The sequence below is a fragment of the Leucoraja erinacea genome, unplaced genomic scaffold (assembly GCF_028641065.1).
Source record: "Leucoraja erinacea ecotype New England unplaced genomic scaffold, Leri_hhj_1 Leri_749S, whole genome shotgun sequence".
NCBI lineage: Eukaryota > Metazoa > Chordata > Chondrichthyes > Rajiformes > Rajidae > Leucoraja > Leucoraja erinaceus.
Window position 1 is genome coordinate 59948 of NW_026576673.1, and position 16520 is coordinate 76467.

Genomic DNA, 16520 nt, shown 5'->3' on the forward strand with positions numbered 1-16520 from the left:
GATATAGCGTGTGTGCGAGGGGCTCTAGGGCAAAGTGCCTGACCCCTCACCCCTCACCCCTTCACTGTTTACATTGACCCAGAGAGGGAAGAAGGCTCCAGGTTTCGGAGCCCAAACCTGGTGGAGGCTGTTGGCTGACAAGGCCGTTTGTAGCTCTGTGTCGCGGTGTGTGTGGTCGGAGGGAGGGAGGGTGAAAAACTGGCAGATGGAGGCTAATGCCAACCTCCAAGGGTGGCACATCGGGTAGTGCTGCTGCCTCACAGCGCCAGAGACCCGGGTTCGATCGTGACCACGGGTGCTGTCTGTACGGAGTTTGCACGTTCTCCCCGTGACCTGCCTTGGTCTTCTCCCACACTCCAAAGACGTGCGGGTTTGTAGGTTAATTGATGTCAGTAAATTGTCCCCAGTGTGTGTTGGATAAAACTATTATCGGATGATTAAGAAGGAACTGCAGATGCTGGAAAATTGCTGGTTGGGGCGGACTCATTCAGTTTACTGTCCCGTGTACCGAGGGACAGTGAAAAGCTTTTGTTGCGTGCTAACCAGTCAGCGGAAAGACAATACATGATTACAATCAAGCCGTCCACAGTGTACAGATACAGGATAAAGGGAATAACGTTTAGTGCAAGGTAAAGTCCGATCAAGGATAGTCCGAGGGTCTCCAATGAGGTGGATGGGAGGTCAGGACCGCTCTCTAGTTGGTGAGAGGACGGTTCAGTTAGACAATAGACAACAGGTACAACATTAGGCCATTTGGCCCTTCGAACCAGCACCGACATTCAATGTGATCATGGCTGATCATCACCAATCAGTACCCCATTCCTGCCTTCTCCCCTGACTCCGCTATCTTTAAGAGCCCTATCTAGCCCTCTCTTGAAAGCTTCCAGAGAACCGGCCTCCACCTGTGGAATTCTCTGCCTCAGACTCACCACTCTCTGTGAGAAAAAGTGTTTCCTCGTCTCCGTTCTAAATGGCTTACCCTTTATTCTTAAACTGTGTGTGTGTGTGTGGCCCCTGGTTCTGGACTCCCCCAACATCGGGAACATGTTTCCTGCCTCTAGCGTGTCCAAGCCAGTATATCCACGTGCGTATCCAAAAGACTTTTGGACACCACGATCGTATCTGCCTCCACCACCTCCCCCGGCAGCAGGTTCCAGACCCACACCACCCTCTGTGTAAAGAAAATTGTCCCGCACATCTGCATTAAACAACCCCCTCCCATCCCACCTCATAACTCTATCTGCTAGTGGTGGACATTTCCACCCAGGGGTAAAAGATTCTGACTCTCTACACTCTCTATGCCTCTCATAATTGTATATATTTCGCTGGGGTCTGGAGCCTGACATCTAGGCTCAGATGTCTAAAGAAGGGTCCCGACCCTATCCACGTTCTCCACAGATGCTGCCTGGCCCGCTGAGTTACTCCAGCACTCTGTGAAACGTCACCTATCCATGTTCTCCACAGATGCTGCCTGACCTGCTGAGTTACTCCAGCACTCTGTGAAACGTTACCTATCCATGTTCTCCACAGGTGCTGCCTGACCCGCTGAGTTACTCCTATTGTCTACTGTCTATTGTCGATTGGCTTCGGTAAAATTGTAAATTGTCCCTAGTGTGTGTGTGTGTGTAGGATAGTGCTTGTGTGTGTGTGTGTGTGTGTGTGTGTAGGATAGTGCTTGTGTGTGTGTGTGATAGTGTAGGTGTGTGCGTGTGTGTGTGTGTGTGTGTAGGATAGTGCTTGTGTGTGTGTGTGTAGGATAGTGCTTGTGTGTGTGTGTGTGTGTAGGATAGTGCTGTGTGTGTGTGTGTGTGTAGGATAGTGCTGTGTGGGTGTGCTGTGTGTGTGTGTGTAGGATAGTGCTGTGTGTGATAGCACTAGTGTGCGGGGTGATCGCTGGTCGGTACGGCCTCGATGGGCTGAAGGACCTGTTTCCACACTGCATCTTTAAAGTCTCAAGTCTCCCTGTCCCGAGAGGACAATGAAGGACAGATATAGATCCGGCAATCAACAACTCTGGGTGGGGGTTGTTATTCTGCTACTGTGTGATTTACAGTTACAGCTTGTGTCCAAATCTCTCACTCACCGCCCCTCCCTCCTCTCCGCCCTTCCTTCCCTCCCTCCCTCGCGCAGAACACCGACACGTGGCCCGTCACGGGATGGGGATTTAATCCATGCAGGGGAAGAGTCGGAACATCCCGTAAGCCAGCAGCTGTTTATCCAGAACTAACGGCCAGAAACTGTGGGCAGCAAATGCGTCTTTACAGGGGGACAGCTCACAGCCAATTAACCTACAAACCTGGTTAAGAAGGAACTGCAGATGCAAAGGATCTCGGCCCGAAACGTTGCCTATTCCTTCGCTCCATAGATGCTGCCTCACCCGCTGAGTTTCTCCAGCACTTTTGTCTACCTTCCAGGATCTGCAGTTCCTTCTTCAACATTTCTCTAACTTCATAGTAACTATTGCATCCCCTCGGGATGTGGGAGGAAACCGGAGCACCCGGAGAAAAATCCGCGCAAGGGTCACGGGGAGAACGTGCAAACTCCGTACGGACAGCGGCCGGTGGCCAGGATCGAACCTGGGTCTCCGGCGCTGTGAGGCAGCAGAAACTCGAAGCTGAGGTGTAAAATCACCAGGGGGTTAGATGGGGTGAATTTTACCCAGTCGGGGAATCGATGAACAGAGGACATAGAAACATGGAAACATAGACAATAGATGCAGGAGTAGAGGCCATTCGGCCCTTCCAGCCTGCACCATTCGCCATTCAATATGATCATGGCTGATCATCCAACTCAGTATCCCATCCCTGCCTTCTCTCCATACCCCCTGATCCCATTAGCCACAAGGGCCACATCTAACTCCCTCTTAAATATAGCCAATGAACTGTGGCCTCAACTACCTTCTGTGGCAGAGAATTCCACAGATTCACCACTCTGTGTGTGTGTGAAAAAAAATGTTTTCCTCATCTCGGTCCTAAAAGACTTCCCCCTTATCCTTAAACTGTGTGTGTGGCCCCTTGTTCTGGACTTCCCCAACATCGGGAATAATCTTACTACATTCTTAACCACCCATCCCGGGGATCAGACCAGCACACGACTTATTTCAGATATAGATGCTCGTTTTGTTAATTGCTCATTTATTTCCATAATTGCATTTAATTCCCCTCTTTGCCACGAGACGTTAAAACTCCTGCACTGGATTGCTAGTCCAAGATCATTAATCATAGTTCCACTGTACGATTAATTGACCCCTTTGTCTCGAAGCAGCAATCACGTCAAACAAGAGAGGGAATTAAGGAGGGGGGGACTGAAATAGGTTCCATCCCGCAGAGAGGCAGCGTGTTGTAGAACAGAGCAGCCTAGCACTGGAGCAGTACCATATAACCATATAACAATTCCAGCACGGAAACAGGCCATCTCGGCCCTTCTAGTCCGTGCCGAACACTTACTCTCACCTAGTCCCATCTACCTGCACTCAGACCATAACTCTCCATTTATTTTCCCATCCATATACATAGAAACATAGAAAATAGGTGCAGGAGTAGGCCATATAAATGTGAGGTTATCCACTTTGGTGGCAAAAACAGGAAAGTAGACTATTATGTGAATGGTGGCCGATTAGGAAAAGGGGAGATGCAACGAGACCTGGGTGTCATGGTACACCAGTCATTGAAAGTAGGCAGGTACACAAAATTGCTGGAGAAACTCAGCCGGTGACGCATGCAGGTGCAGCAGGCAGTGAAGAAAGGGAATGGTATGTTAGCATTCATAGCTAAAGGATTTGGAGTATAGATGCAGGGAGGTTCTATTGCAGTTGTACAGGGCCTTGGTGAGACCACACCTGGAGTATTGTGTACAGTTTTGGTCTCCTAATCTGAGGAAAGACATTCTTGCCATAGAGGGAGTACAGAGAAGGTTCACCAGACTGATTCCTGGGATGTCAGGACTTTCATATGAAGAAAGACTGGATAGACTCGGCTTGTACTTGCTAGAATTTAGAAGATTGAGGGGGGATCTTATAGAAACTTACAAAATTCTTAAGGGGTTGGACAGGCTAGATGCAGGAAGATTGTTCCCGATGTTGGGGATGTCCAGAACTAGGGGTCACACAGTTTAAGGATAAGGGGGGAAATCTTTTAGGACCGAGATGAGGAAAACATTTTTTACCCAGAGTGGTGAATCTGTGGAATTCTCTGCCACAGATGGGAGGTCAGGACCGCTCTCTAGTTGGTGAGAGGACGGTTCACAGTTGCCTGATAACAGCCAGGAAGAAACTGCCCCTGAATCTGGAGGTGTGTGTGTGTGTGTGTTGGTTTTCACACTTCTGTACCTCTTGCCCGATGGGAGAGGGGAGAAGAGGGAGTGAGACTGGTCCGTGATGATGCTGCTGGCCTTGCTGAGGCAGCGTGAGGTGTAGATGGAGGCGATGGATGGAAGGAGGGGTCGGTTTGTGTGTGTGTGTGTGTGTGGCGGTCTGGGCTGCAACTGTCCACAACTCTGCGATTTCTCATGGGTCTCTGACGGAGCCGTTCCCGAACCGAGCTGCGATGCGTGGCGATAAAATGCTCTCTGTGGCGCATCTGTAGAAGTGTGTGGTACAGTGCTAGTGTCGCTGGTCGACACGGACTCCGTGGGCTGAAGGGCCTGTTTCAATGCTGTATCTCTAAAGTCTAGACGGCAGCTGAGAATGACTTCACTGTGTAATGCTGGAAGTGAGATTCAGGTGATGTGACTCTCAGTGTGAGAGTCCCTCGTAGAAATGTCTGCCATCTCCTTACTCTCTCCCTTTCTCTCCACTCCCTCCCATCTCCCATCTCCTTCTTTGCTACCTCCCTCTTTCCCTCTCTCTCTTTCTCTCCCTCCCCTCTCCCTCTCCTGCCTCTCTCCCCTCCTTCTCCCTCTGCGACCTCCTGCAATGTGTTGCTGTCTCTCCTTGCTTGTTCCCCCCTCGCTATCTTCTCTCTGTCTCATTCCCTCTATTTCTCTGCTCTACCTTCACCCCCTCTATCTTCCCCTCCCCTCTCCTCCCCCCCACATCTACCCCCCCCTCCCCCCCACATCTCCCCCCCTCCCCCCCACATCTATCCCCCCCACATCTACCCCCCTCCCCCCCCACATCTACCCCCCCCCCCCCCCCCCCAGATTGTTCAGCCTGACCCTGAAGAAGCTGCTGGTGTTGAAGGAGTTGGACAAAGACCTCAGTTCCGTGTGGTGATCGCAGTCAAGCTACAGGTGGGCCTGTGTTCACCCCCCCCCCCCCCCCCCCCCCCCCCCTCACTGCTGGAACCCCCAATGCACCTGACACCCCCACCCCCATACCCCCCACCCCCTTGCCTGAACCCCCCCCCCTCTCTCACACACACACACACACACAATGTCTCATATGTACGAACGCACATACATGCAGTCTTTTTCTCACACACACTCATTCACGCTCACTCACAACACACACACACTCAGTCTAATCACACACAGTCACACACACACACACAATCACGCACACACACACGCAGTCACAGACACAGAGATAGTCACACACACACATGCAGACAGACACACATACAATCAGTCACACACACAATCACAGACAGAATCACACAGTCACACAGTCACACACACACACACACACACAGTCACACACACACATACGCACACACACACACACAGTCACACACACACATACACACAGTCACACACACACACACACAGTCACACACACACACACACACACACACACACACACACACACACACACACAGTCACACACTCACACACAGTCACACACACACATACACACAGTCACACACACACACACACACACACACACACACACACATTCACACATAGACAGGCACCCCCCCGCCCTCACAGTGGGGGAGACTGCGTTTCGGCTCCCACTCCCCCGTTAACTCTCTCTCTCTCTCCTCTCCCCCCCTCCCCTCCCCCCCCCCCCCCCCCCCCCCCACACAGGGCTCCAAGGGGTGCTGCGCTCCAACGAGGATCCCCCTGCCCGCCAGCAATCCCATGACCGAGACTGATCTACAGCTCACCTTCTCCCTACAGGTACAGGGGGGAGAGGGGGGGGGGGAGGGGGCACTGAGAACGAAGGGGGAACTGCTGGGGGCAATGAAGAAGGGATTACTACTTTTATTAACAACAGACACCAGATGCTGGAGTCACTCAGTGAAGAAAGACTGGATAGACTCGTCTTGTACTCGCTAGAGTTTAGAAGATTGAGGGGGGATCTTATAGAAACTTACAACATTCTCAAGGGGTTGGACAGGCTGGATGCAGGAAGATTGTTCCTGATGTTGGGGAAGTCCAGAACAAGGGGCCACACACACAGTTTAAGGATAAGGGGGAAATCTTTTAGGACCGAGATGAGAAAAAATTTTTTTTCACACAGAGAGTGGTGAATCTGTGGAACTCTCTGCCACAGAAGGTAGTTGAGGCCACACAGTTCATTGGCTATATTTAAGAGGGAGTTAGATGTGGCCCTTGTGGCTAAAGGGATCAGGGGGTATGGAGAAACATAGAAACATAGAAACATAGACAATAGGTGCAGGAGTAGAGGCCATTCGGCCCTTCGAGCCTGCACCATTCGCCATTCAATATGATCATGGCTGATCATCCGACTCAGTATCCCGTCCCTGCCTTTCTCTCCATACCCCCTGATCCCTTTAGCCACAAGGGCCACATCTAACTCCCTCTTAAATATAGGGTATGGAGAGAAGGCAGGTACGGGATACTGAGTTGGATGATCAGCCGTGATCATATTGAATGGCGAATGGTGCAGGCTCGAAGGGCCGAATGGCCTCTACTCCTGCACCTATTTTCTATGTATCTATGACAGGCAGGATCTCTGGTCAGAAGGAGGGGGGGGGTGGGGGTGGGTGGTAGGAAGGGTGGGGGGGTGGGTGGGAGGAAGGGGGGGGGGTGGGTTGGGAGGAAGGGTGGGGGGGGGGTGGGAGGAAGGTGGGGGGGGTGGGTGGGAGGAAGGGGGGGGGGGGGTGGGGGGGGGGGAAGGTGGGGGGGAGGGAATCATTGGGGGGGGGGGGGGGAGTATTGGATGTCTCTTACTCCCCCCCTATCCCCCCCCTCTCCCCCCCACTCCACTCTCTCTCTCCCCCTCACAGTACCCCCACTTTCTGAAGCGCGACGCCAAACAAGCTACAGATAATGCTTCAGCGGAGGAAACTCCCTACAACAAACCGCGCCCATCCTGGGCTACAAGACCCTGGCTCTGGGGCTCATCAACATGGCCGAGGCGAGTCCCAGCCCCCCACACTCACCTCTCACCTCCCCCCCCCAACCCCCCCCCCCCCTCCCCACTGCGGTTCTCCTCCCCCCCCGGTTCCCCCCCACCCCCCACATCTGTCCCACACCTTCATCCTGTCTGCCTTTCTCTCCTCTCCCTTTCTCTCTCCCTCCCTCTCCTCCCTCTATCTCTTTCCCTCCCTCCATCTCTGTCTCTCTCTCCCTTTCTCTCTCTCTCAATCTCTCTCTTCTCTCTCTCTCTCTCTGTCTCTCTCCATCTCTCTCCCTCTCTCTTTCTGTCTCCTCTCTCTCTCTCTCTCTCTCTCTCTATCTCTTTCTCTCTCTCTCTCTCTATCTCTCTCCCTTTCTCTCTCTCCCTCTCTGTCTCTCTGTATCTCCCCCTCACTCTCTCTCTCTGTCTCTCTCCCTTTCTCTCCCTCTCCCCCTCCCTCTCTCTCTCTCTCTGTCTCTCTCTCTGTGTCACTCTCTCTCTGTCTCTCTCCCTCTGTCGGTCTGTATCTGTCTTTGTCCGCCTGTGCCCTGTCCCTCCTTGTCTCTCCCTCTTTCTCTCTCTCTCCCTCCCTCTCCTCCCCCCATCTCGCTCCCTCTGTCTCTCTCCATCTCTGTCTCTCCCTCGGCCTCTCTCCCTCGGCCTCTCTCCCTCGGCCTCTCTCTCTCGGCCTCCCCTCCCCCCTCTCTCTCTCCCTCGGCCTCTCTCTCTCTCTCCTCTCTTCCCTCGGCCTCTCCCTCTCCCCCTCTCCCCCTCTCTCTCTCTCTCTCTCTCCTCTCCCTCTCCTCTCTCCCTCTCTCCCCCGCCTCTTTTCCCCCCCCTCGTCCGGTTTCCGTGGCAGCGGGGATTGTCGGGGTGCTATGTAAATGTTGCACCGTCCGCAGGTGATGCAGCATCCCAGCGAGGGGGGGCAGGTCCTGGGTCTCCATAGCAACATGAAGGAAGCGTCGGTGGTGGTGGCGGAGGTCCGGATCTACTCGCTGTCCAGCCAGCCCATTGACCACGAGGGGCCCAAGCTCAAGATGTCAGGTACGCAGACCCCCTTAGTCTAGTGTGGAGAGACAGCGCGGAAACACCCACCCAGTGTTGGTTATCTATCTATCTATAATATTAAAACTCTGTGGCTGCTGGCTGGCTGGCTGTGTTTCTGCCTGACTTGTGGTTGCATTCGTTGCTACGCCAACACCAGACCTACAAATAGCAATGTTACAAAATTTTGAGATTTTAAAAATCAAGTCTGCAATTTATCCCATCAGATAAAGCATAACAATAAGTTTAATTTGACACCAAATTCACTTTCATATCTCAAGTATTAAAAAAGTTATGACCATTTTCATACTCGGAAATTAGCATCTTGTTCCCTATTGATTTTCAATGGACATTACAAAAAAGCTGTGATCTTGGATAGTCAAAAGCCCATTTCTTAAGGAAAGATTAACATTTTTAAATAGCCTAAGTGTCCAAAGATTATTCACAAATAATTCACAATATAACATGATTTTTATATCTAATTTACATTAATTTATAGGCCAAATGGAAGGAATTTAGTGTTCAATTGCTGTAAATAAATGCCCATTTAAATCGGCTTTCCAGTGGGTTTCTGTGAACGCGCTGGTTTAGAACGTTGACAACGCGCTGGATTAGTGCCCTCAAATGCCGAGAAAAATACTGCGGGATATAAAAAGCCCAAAATGAACTACTCGCTATAGATAACTTGATATACAGGGTTATATATATGCCCCATTTAATGAAAAAATAAGGTACATACCTTTAATTGTTTGCTTTATAAAACCCTGGGGCTGCGAGAGGTTGCGGAGTGAGATAGTCATTTTAAAATTATTATAACTATTATTCGAGTCCTATAAAACTAATAATACCTTTTGCGACCGGGTCTTGCAGCGATTTTTCGTTAATGATTTACTAGGCTGAACATGTGCGATTAGTACAGCCTAGTAAAAATCGCGTTTTAAACCCGCCCCCTCCAAACAGCGCCAAAATCGCGGACCTGGCTGTGGGCAGATTCCTAATGACGATTCAGGTAGGTTTTGTAACATACCTACTACAAACGCCCAGATTATATTCCATTTTGGTACAGATTTCACTTTTCATTCCAAGTGTCCGCTCCTGATTAAATGTTGTCGTGTTTATGTACACATCCCCCCCCCCCCCACCCCCCCCACTCACTCATTTTGTCGCCTCCTGCTGGCCAGCGACCATAACGGCTGCCGGCGCCCGCATCTCGCCTCAAAGACGGCATTTAGACACAGCCGCACTGCTCATTCCTGAACGGCTCGAGCTGGAGGACCACCTCTCCCGTGGGGGCTACGGGCAGGGAAGGGCTGCGTTGGGGGAAGCAGAACCCAACGGGTCTGCACTTGGTCTGGTGACAAATAAAACTGTACTGAACTGATCTCATCTCCGACAGATCGATCGCCCGACATCGATAATTACTCCGAGGATGAAGACGACAGTTTCTCCTCCGAGCAGGAAGTCAGCGATGATCCGATACACGGCAGGTAACTCCTGTAACCCCCCCCCCCCCCCACTCCCCCTCCTCCTCCCCCCCCCCCTCTCTGTCCCCTCCACCCCATCCCCCACTCCACCCCCGTATCCTCTCTCCTCCCCCCCCCCCCCACCCCCAGCTCCGTCCCCTCCCCAGCATCCTGCCCCCCGCCCAGTCCCCCCCACTCCACCCCCATCTCCTCTGGTCCCCTTCCCACCTCGTCCTCGACCCACAAACTCGCGGCTGCACGGACGCGCGTACACACTCACGTAAGCATGTGCAAACACACACGCGCGCACACACACACACAGACAGACACAGACACACGCACTGAGGATTGGGACATTCACACACACACTCAATCACACACACAAAATACATACACTTACACACTGTGTCTGTCTCTCCCTCTGTCTCTCTCTCTCTCTCCCTCTGTCTCTCTCTGTCTCTCTCTCTCTCTCTCTCTCTGTCTCTCTCTCTCTCTCTCTCTCCTCTCTCTCTGTCTCTCTCTCTCTCTCTCTCTCTCTCTGCTGCTCTCTCTCTCTCTCTCTCTCTCTCTGTCTCTCTCTCGATCTCTCTCTCTCTCTCTCTCTCTCTGTCAATTTTTCAATTTTCAATTTCAATTTCAATTTTAAAAACTGTATTGGCATGATAAAATACATGGCTATATTGCCAAAGTATAAAACATGACGTACATATTTAAAATGGATGTATTAATACAAGTCTACAGTGCATGGACAGATATGGCCCTGTACATAAACTCGCAATAGGCCTATAGCCCTTTATTGATTGCTACACGTTCTTGCAGCTGTCTCCCTCTCCCTCTCTCTGCCTCTCTCTCTCTCTCTCTCCTGTCTCTCTCTCTGTCTCTCTCCCTGTCTCTCTCTCTCTCTCTCTCTCTCTCTCTCTCTGTCTCTCTCTGTCTCTCTGTCTCTCTCTCTCTCTCTCTCTCTCTCTCTCTCTCTCTCTCTCTCTGCCTCTCTCTCTCTCTCTTCCTCTCTCTCTCTCTCTCTCTCTCTCTCTCTCTCTCTCTCTCTCTCTCTCTCTCTCTCTCTCTCTCTCTCTCTCTCTCTCTCTCTCTCTCTCTCTCTCTCTCTCTCTCTCTCTCTCTCTCTCTCTCTCTCTCTCTCTCTCTCTCTCTCTCTCTCTGTCTCTCTCTCTGTCTCTCTCTCTGTCTCTCTCTCTCTCTCTCTCTCTCTCTCTCTCTCTCTCTGTCTCTCTCTGTCTCCCTCTATCGCTCTCTCTCTCTCTCTCTCTCTCCCCCTCTGTCAATTTTTCAATTTTCAATTTCAATTTTAAAAACTTTATTGGCATGATAAAATACATGGCTATATTGCCAAAGTATAAAACATGACATACATATTTAAAATGCATGTATTAATACAAGTCTACAGTGCATGGACAGATATGTCCCTGTACATAAACTCGCAATAGGCCTATAGCCCTTTATTGATGCTACACGTTCTTGCAGCTGTAAGCAGTACAACCTCTCTCTGTCTCTCTGTCTCTCTGTCTCTCTCTCTGTCTCTCTCTGTCTCTCTCTCTCTCTCTCTCTCTCTCTCTCTCTCTCTCTCTCTCTCTCTCTCTCTCTCTCTCTCTCTCTCTCTCTCTCTCTCTCTGTCTCTCTGTCTCTCTCTCTGTCTCTCTCTCTCTCTCTCTCTCTCTCTCTCTCTCTCTCTCTCTCTCTCTCTCTCTCTCTCTCTCTCTCTCTGTCTCTGTCTCTCTCTCTCTCTCTCTCTCTCTCTCTCTCTCTCTCTCTCTCTCTCTCTCTCTCTCTCTCTCTCTCTCTCTCTGTCTCTCTCTCTGTCTCTCTCTCTGTCTCTCTCTCTGCCTCTCTCTGTCTCTCTCTCTGTCTCTGCCTCTCTCTCTGTCTCTCTGTCTCTCTGTCTCTCTGTCACTCTCTGTCTCTCTCTCTCTGTCTCTGCCTCTCTCTCTGCTCTCTCTGTGTATGTCCCTGTCTCTCTCCTCGTTATCTCATGCAGTTTACAGACACTGACCCGCTGAGTTTCTTCGGCACTTAGTGTGTATGTTTGGTGTAAGCCAGCATGTGCAGTTCCTCCTCCCCACAGCTACTGATGATCTAGTGAGCAGCTACCCAGCCCATTGCCGTGCCCAGACTGACGGCCCCCACCTGTCGCCTCTCTCTCCAGGACATATTCTTTGAAGACGATGATCTGGCGAAACGCAAGAAGTCACGGAGGAAGCTGCCAAACTCATCGGGCATCTCCCGCTCCGGCATGAGCAACGTAAGCATCACTCACAAGTGATAGGAGCAGAATTAGGCCACTCTGCCCATCAAGTACATTCACGCCATTCAATCGTGGCAGATCTATCTCTCCTATTGCGTACAGTTTTGGTCTCCTAATCTGAGGAAAGACATTCTTGGTGAGACCACACCTGGAGTATTGCGTACAGTTTTGGTCTCCTAATCTGAGGAAGGACATTCTTGCCATAGAGGATTTGAGTCTAGGAGCAGGGAGGTTCTACTGCAGTTGTACAGGGTCTTGGTGAGACCACACCTGGAGTATTGCGTACAGTTTTGGTCTCCTAATCTGAGGAAGGACATTCTTGCCATAGAGGATTTGAGTCTAGGAGCAGGGAGGTTCTACTGCAGTTGTACAGGGTCTTGGTGAGACCACACCTGGAGTATTGCGTACAGGTTTGGTCTCCTAATCTGAGGAAGGACATTCTTGCCATAGAGGATTTGAGTCTAGGAGCAGGGAGGTTCTACTGCAGTTGTACAGGGTCTTGGTGAGACCACACCTGGAGTATTGCGTACAGTTTTGGTCTCCTAATCTGAGGAAAGACATTCTTGCCATAGAGGATTTGAGTCTAGGAGCAGGGAGGTTCTACTGCAGTTGTACAGGGTCTTGGTGAGACCACACCTGGAGTATTGCGTACAGTTTTGGTCTCCTAATCTGAGGAAAGACATTCTTGCCATAGAGGATTTGAGTCTAGGAGCAGGGAGGTTCTACTGCAGTTGTACAGGGTCTTGGTGTGACCACACCTGGAGTATTGCGTACAGTTTTGGTCTCCTAATCTGAGGAAAGACATTCTTGCCATAGAGGATTTGAGTACAGGAGCAGGGAGGTTCTACTGCAGTTGTACAGGGTCTTGGTGAGACCACACCTGGAGTATTGCGTACAGTTTTGGTCTCCTAATCTGAGGAAAGACATTCTTGCCATAGAGGATTTGAGTCTAGGAGCAGGGAGGTTCTACTGCAGTTGTACAGGGTCTTGGTGAGACCACATCTGGAGTATTGCGTACAGTTTTGGTCTCCTAATCTGAGGAAAGACATTCTTGCCATAGAGGGAGTACAGAGAAGGTTCACCAGACTGATTCCTGGGATGTCAGGACTTTCATATGTGAAGAAAGACTGGATAGACTCGGCTTGTACTCGCTAGAATTTAGAAGATTGAGGGGGGGATCTTATAGAAACTTACAAAATTCTTAAGGGGTTGGACAGGTTAGATGCAGGAAGATTGTTCCCGATGTTGGGGAAGTCCAGAACAAGGGGCCACAGTTTAAGGATAAGGGGGAAATCTTTTAGGACCAAGATGAGGAAAACATTTTTTTTCACAGACACAGAGAGTGGTGAATTTTGTGGAATTCTCTGCCACAGAAGGTAGTTGAGGCCAGTTCATTGGCTATATTTAAGAGGGAGTTAGATGTGGCCCTTGTGGCTAAAGGGATCAGGGGGTATGGAGAGAAGGCAGGGATGGGATACTGAGTTGGATGATCAGCCGTGATCGTATTGAATGGCGAATGGTGCAGGCTCGAAGGGCCGAATGGCCTCTACTCCTGCACCTATTGTCTATTGTCTAACCCCTGACACCCATATTAACCAAGAATCTATCTATCTCTGCCTCCATCGCCTTCTGTGGCAATGAAGTCCACAGATTCACCACCCTCTGACAATAGACAATAGGTGCAGGAGCAGGCCATGTCATAGTCATAGAAACATAGAAACATGGAAATTAGGTGCAGGAGTAGAGGCCATTCGGCCCTTCGAGCCTGCACCATTCGCCATTCAATATGATCATGGCTGATCATCCAACTCAGTAACCCGTACCTGCCTTCTCTCCATACCCCCTGATCCTCTTAGCCACAAGGGCCACATCTAACTGCCTCTTAAATATAGCCAATGAACTGTGTGGCCTCAACTACCCTCTGTGGCAGAGAGTTCCAGAGATTCACCACTCTCTGTGGGAAAAAACAGTTGTATTGTACTGTCCTGTGCAGCATGGGAACAGGCCGTTCGGCCCAAGTTGCTTGTGCCAACCCAGGTGCCCCCATCTACGCCAGTGCCACCTGCCAGCATTTGCCCCCCGCGCCCGCCCTCCCTGAATTGTTTACCGTTTGTTTACACAGCAACAAAACATCAAACAGAAATTCGTGGCCTTGCTGAAGAGGTTTCGCGTCTCTGACGAGGTGAGTGCTGCCGGCAACGTCACGTGTATCGGTCTATATCGCCACGTGTAGCGCGGCGGAGCGCACAGCGTTTGTTGCACGCTATCCAGCCACGGTGGAGTTGCTGCTGCCTCACAGCGCTGGAGACCCGGGTTCCATCCCGACTACGGGTGCTGTCTGTACGGAGTTTTCAGGCACGGAAATGGCTATCAAAACACGGGGGGGGAGGGACACGATTTCTTGGCGGCTGTGGGAGCTGACCCGGTTGGTGACCGACTCCCAACTCCGGCAACAGCAGCTTGGTCCGGCCAGAATCGTGGGGCTTGGATCGGCCTGTTCGAGGGGCCTTTCATCGCCCGGCGGGCTCTTGGTTTCTTGGTCCTCCAAAATATTCCAAATGGAATTTAAACTGGAGGTGGTGCCTCATCTCCCCTCCCCCACACCTCTCTCCTCCTCCCCTCTCCATCTCTCTCTCCTCACTCCTCTCCCTCTCTCCCCACCCCTTCCCCTCTCCTCCCCCTCTCCATCTCCCCCCTCCCTCTCCTCACCCCTCTCCCTCTCCTTCCCCTCCTCCTCCTCCCCTCCCCCCCCTCTCACCCCTCTCCTCCCCCCCCCCCCCTTCCTCTCTCTCCCTCCGCCCCCCTTCCCCCTACCCCTCTGTCCCTCTTCCACCACTCCCCCCCACCGCTCTAACCCCTCCCTCCCTCCCCACTCTTCCACTTCTCTCCACACTCTCCCTCCCCCCCACTCTCTCCCCTTTCCCCCCCCCACCCCCCTCCCCCAAAGCCCCCCCCCCCACCCCTCCCCCCCCCCCCCCTCCACCCCTCTCCATCTCGGGGGCTTCAACATCGGGAGCCTTGATCGCCTTGATGCAGCAGTTTGGTTTTAAGCCGCGCCGGGCGATGAAAGGCCCCGCGAACGGGCCAATTCAACCCTTAGAAAGCGTCTGATAAAGTCCAGATTACGAAACATGGGGGGGATTGTCCCCCATGTCCCCCCCCAGGATTTCCGCCCACGACGGAGTGTGTACATTCTCCCCGTGACCGTGTGTGTTTTCTCTGAGATGTTTCGATTTCCCTCCACACTGGAAAAGACGAACAGGTTTGTGGGTGAATTGGCTCGGTGTAAGTGTAAATTGTCGCTGGTGTGGTGTGTGTGTGTGTGTAGGATAGTGTGAGTGTGCGGGGATCGCTGGGCGACGCGGACCAAAACGCCACCCCGTTCCTTCTCTCCAGAGACGCTGCCCGTCCCGCTGAGTTGCTGCGTTGTGTCTGTCTCCCCTCTAAACCTTTCCTGTCTGTCTATCTGTCCAAGTGTCCGTTCATAGGCGCTATAGGTGCATCAAATCCAGGACAAATAGACTCAGGAATAGTTGCTTTCCGAAAATTATAACTACTCTTAATTCAAATTCACACATGCACTGACTTCACAGCCCAACACCCGGACTTCCATCTGTATATATGTATATAGCGCCGCAGAATTGTGCACCTATCCCCCCCCCTTCTCCCTTCTGTTTTTTGTTTCTCTGTTTCTTGTTTTTTGTACTAAATTATATGTATGCACTGAGTACGAGCAGCTTTTAATTTCATTGTACATGCATAGTGACAATAAATGGCATATCTATCTATCATAGACACAAAATGCTGGAGCATCTCATTGGGACGGGCGGCATCTCTGTAGAGAAGGAAGGGTGACGATTCAGGTCGAGACTCTTCTCAGTCTGAAGAAGAGCTCTCGATCCAAAACGTCGCCTGTTCCTTCTCTCCAGAGACGCAGCCCGTCCCGCTGAGTAAAGGGGCCTGTCCCACTTTCACGACCAAAGCAAGCGCTGTCTGCGGAGGGCGCTCAGCATCGCCAAGGACCGCTCTCACCCCAACCATGGACTGTTTACCCTCCTACCATCCGGGAGGCGCTACAGGTCTCTCCGTTGCCGAACCAGCAGGTCGAGGAACAGCTTCTTTCCGGCGGCTGTCACTCTACTCAACAACGTACCTCGGTGACTGCCAATCACCCCCCCCCCCGGACACTTATTATTATTTATTCAAATCGTTTGCTATGTCGCTCTTCAAGGGAGATGCTAAATGCATTTCGTTGTCTCTGTACTGTACACTGACAATGACAATTAAAATTGAATCTGAATCTGAATCTGACCTCTGCCGAGTTTTCCCTCGACTCGTACTCGCAGCATGGTCGTAGCTAGGTCGTAGGTACTCTCTCTCACTCCCTGCCTCTCTCCCTCTCCCCTCCCTCTCTCCCTCTCCCCTCCCTCCCTCCCTCCGTCCCAGGTGCTTGCTCTGGAGAACGTGTCGACCGAACAGATCCAAGAGGTGGAGGAAGACTTGG

The 16520-nt window shown here is 51.5% G+C and overlaps 1 protein-coding gene and 1 long non-coding RNA gene across 2 annotated transcripts; both read left to right on the forward strand.

Moving 5' to 3' along the window:
* Positions 1-7220: 7220 nt before the first annotated feature.
* Positions 7221-9784, forward strand: LOC129694663 (phosphofurin acidic cluster sorting protein 1-like). Its single transcript, XM_055631386.1, has 3 exons — positions 7221-7264; positions 8149-8293; positions 9690-9784. The coding sequence occupies exons 1-3, from the start codon at positions 7256-7258 to the stop codon at positions 9782-9784; spliced, it is 249 nt and encodes an 82-aa protein (XP_055487361.1). The 5' UTR covers positions 7221-7255.
* A 2083-nt stretch (positions 9785-11867) lies between these two features.
* LOC129694665 (uncharacterized) lies at positions 11868-16520 on the forward strand. Its single transcript, XR_008723032.1, has 3 exons — positions 11868-12013; positions 14139-14198; positions 16463-16520. It is a non-coding gene; the product is annotated as an uncharacterized LOC129694665 (long non-coding RNA).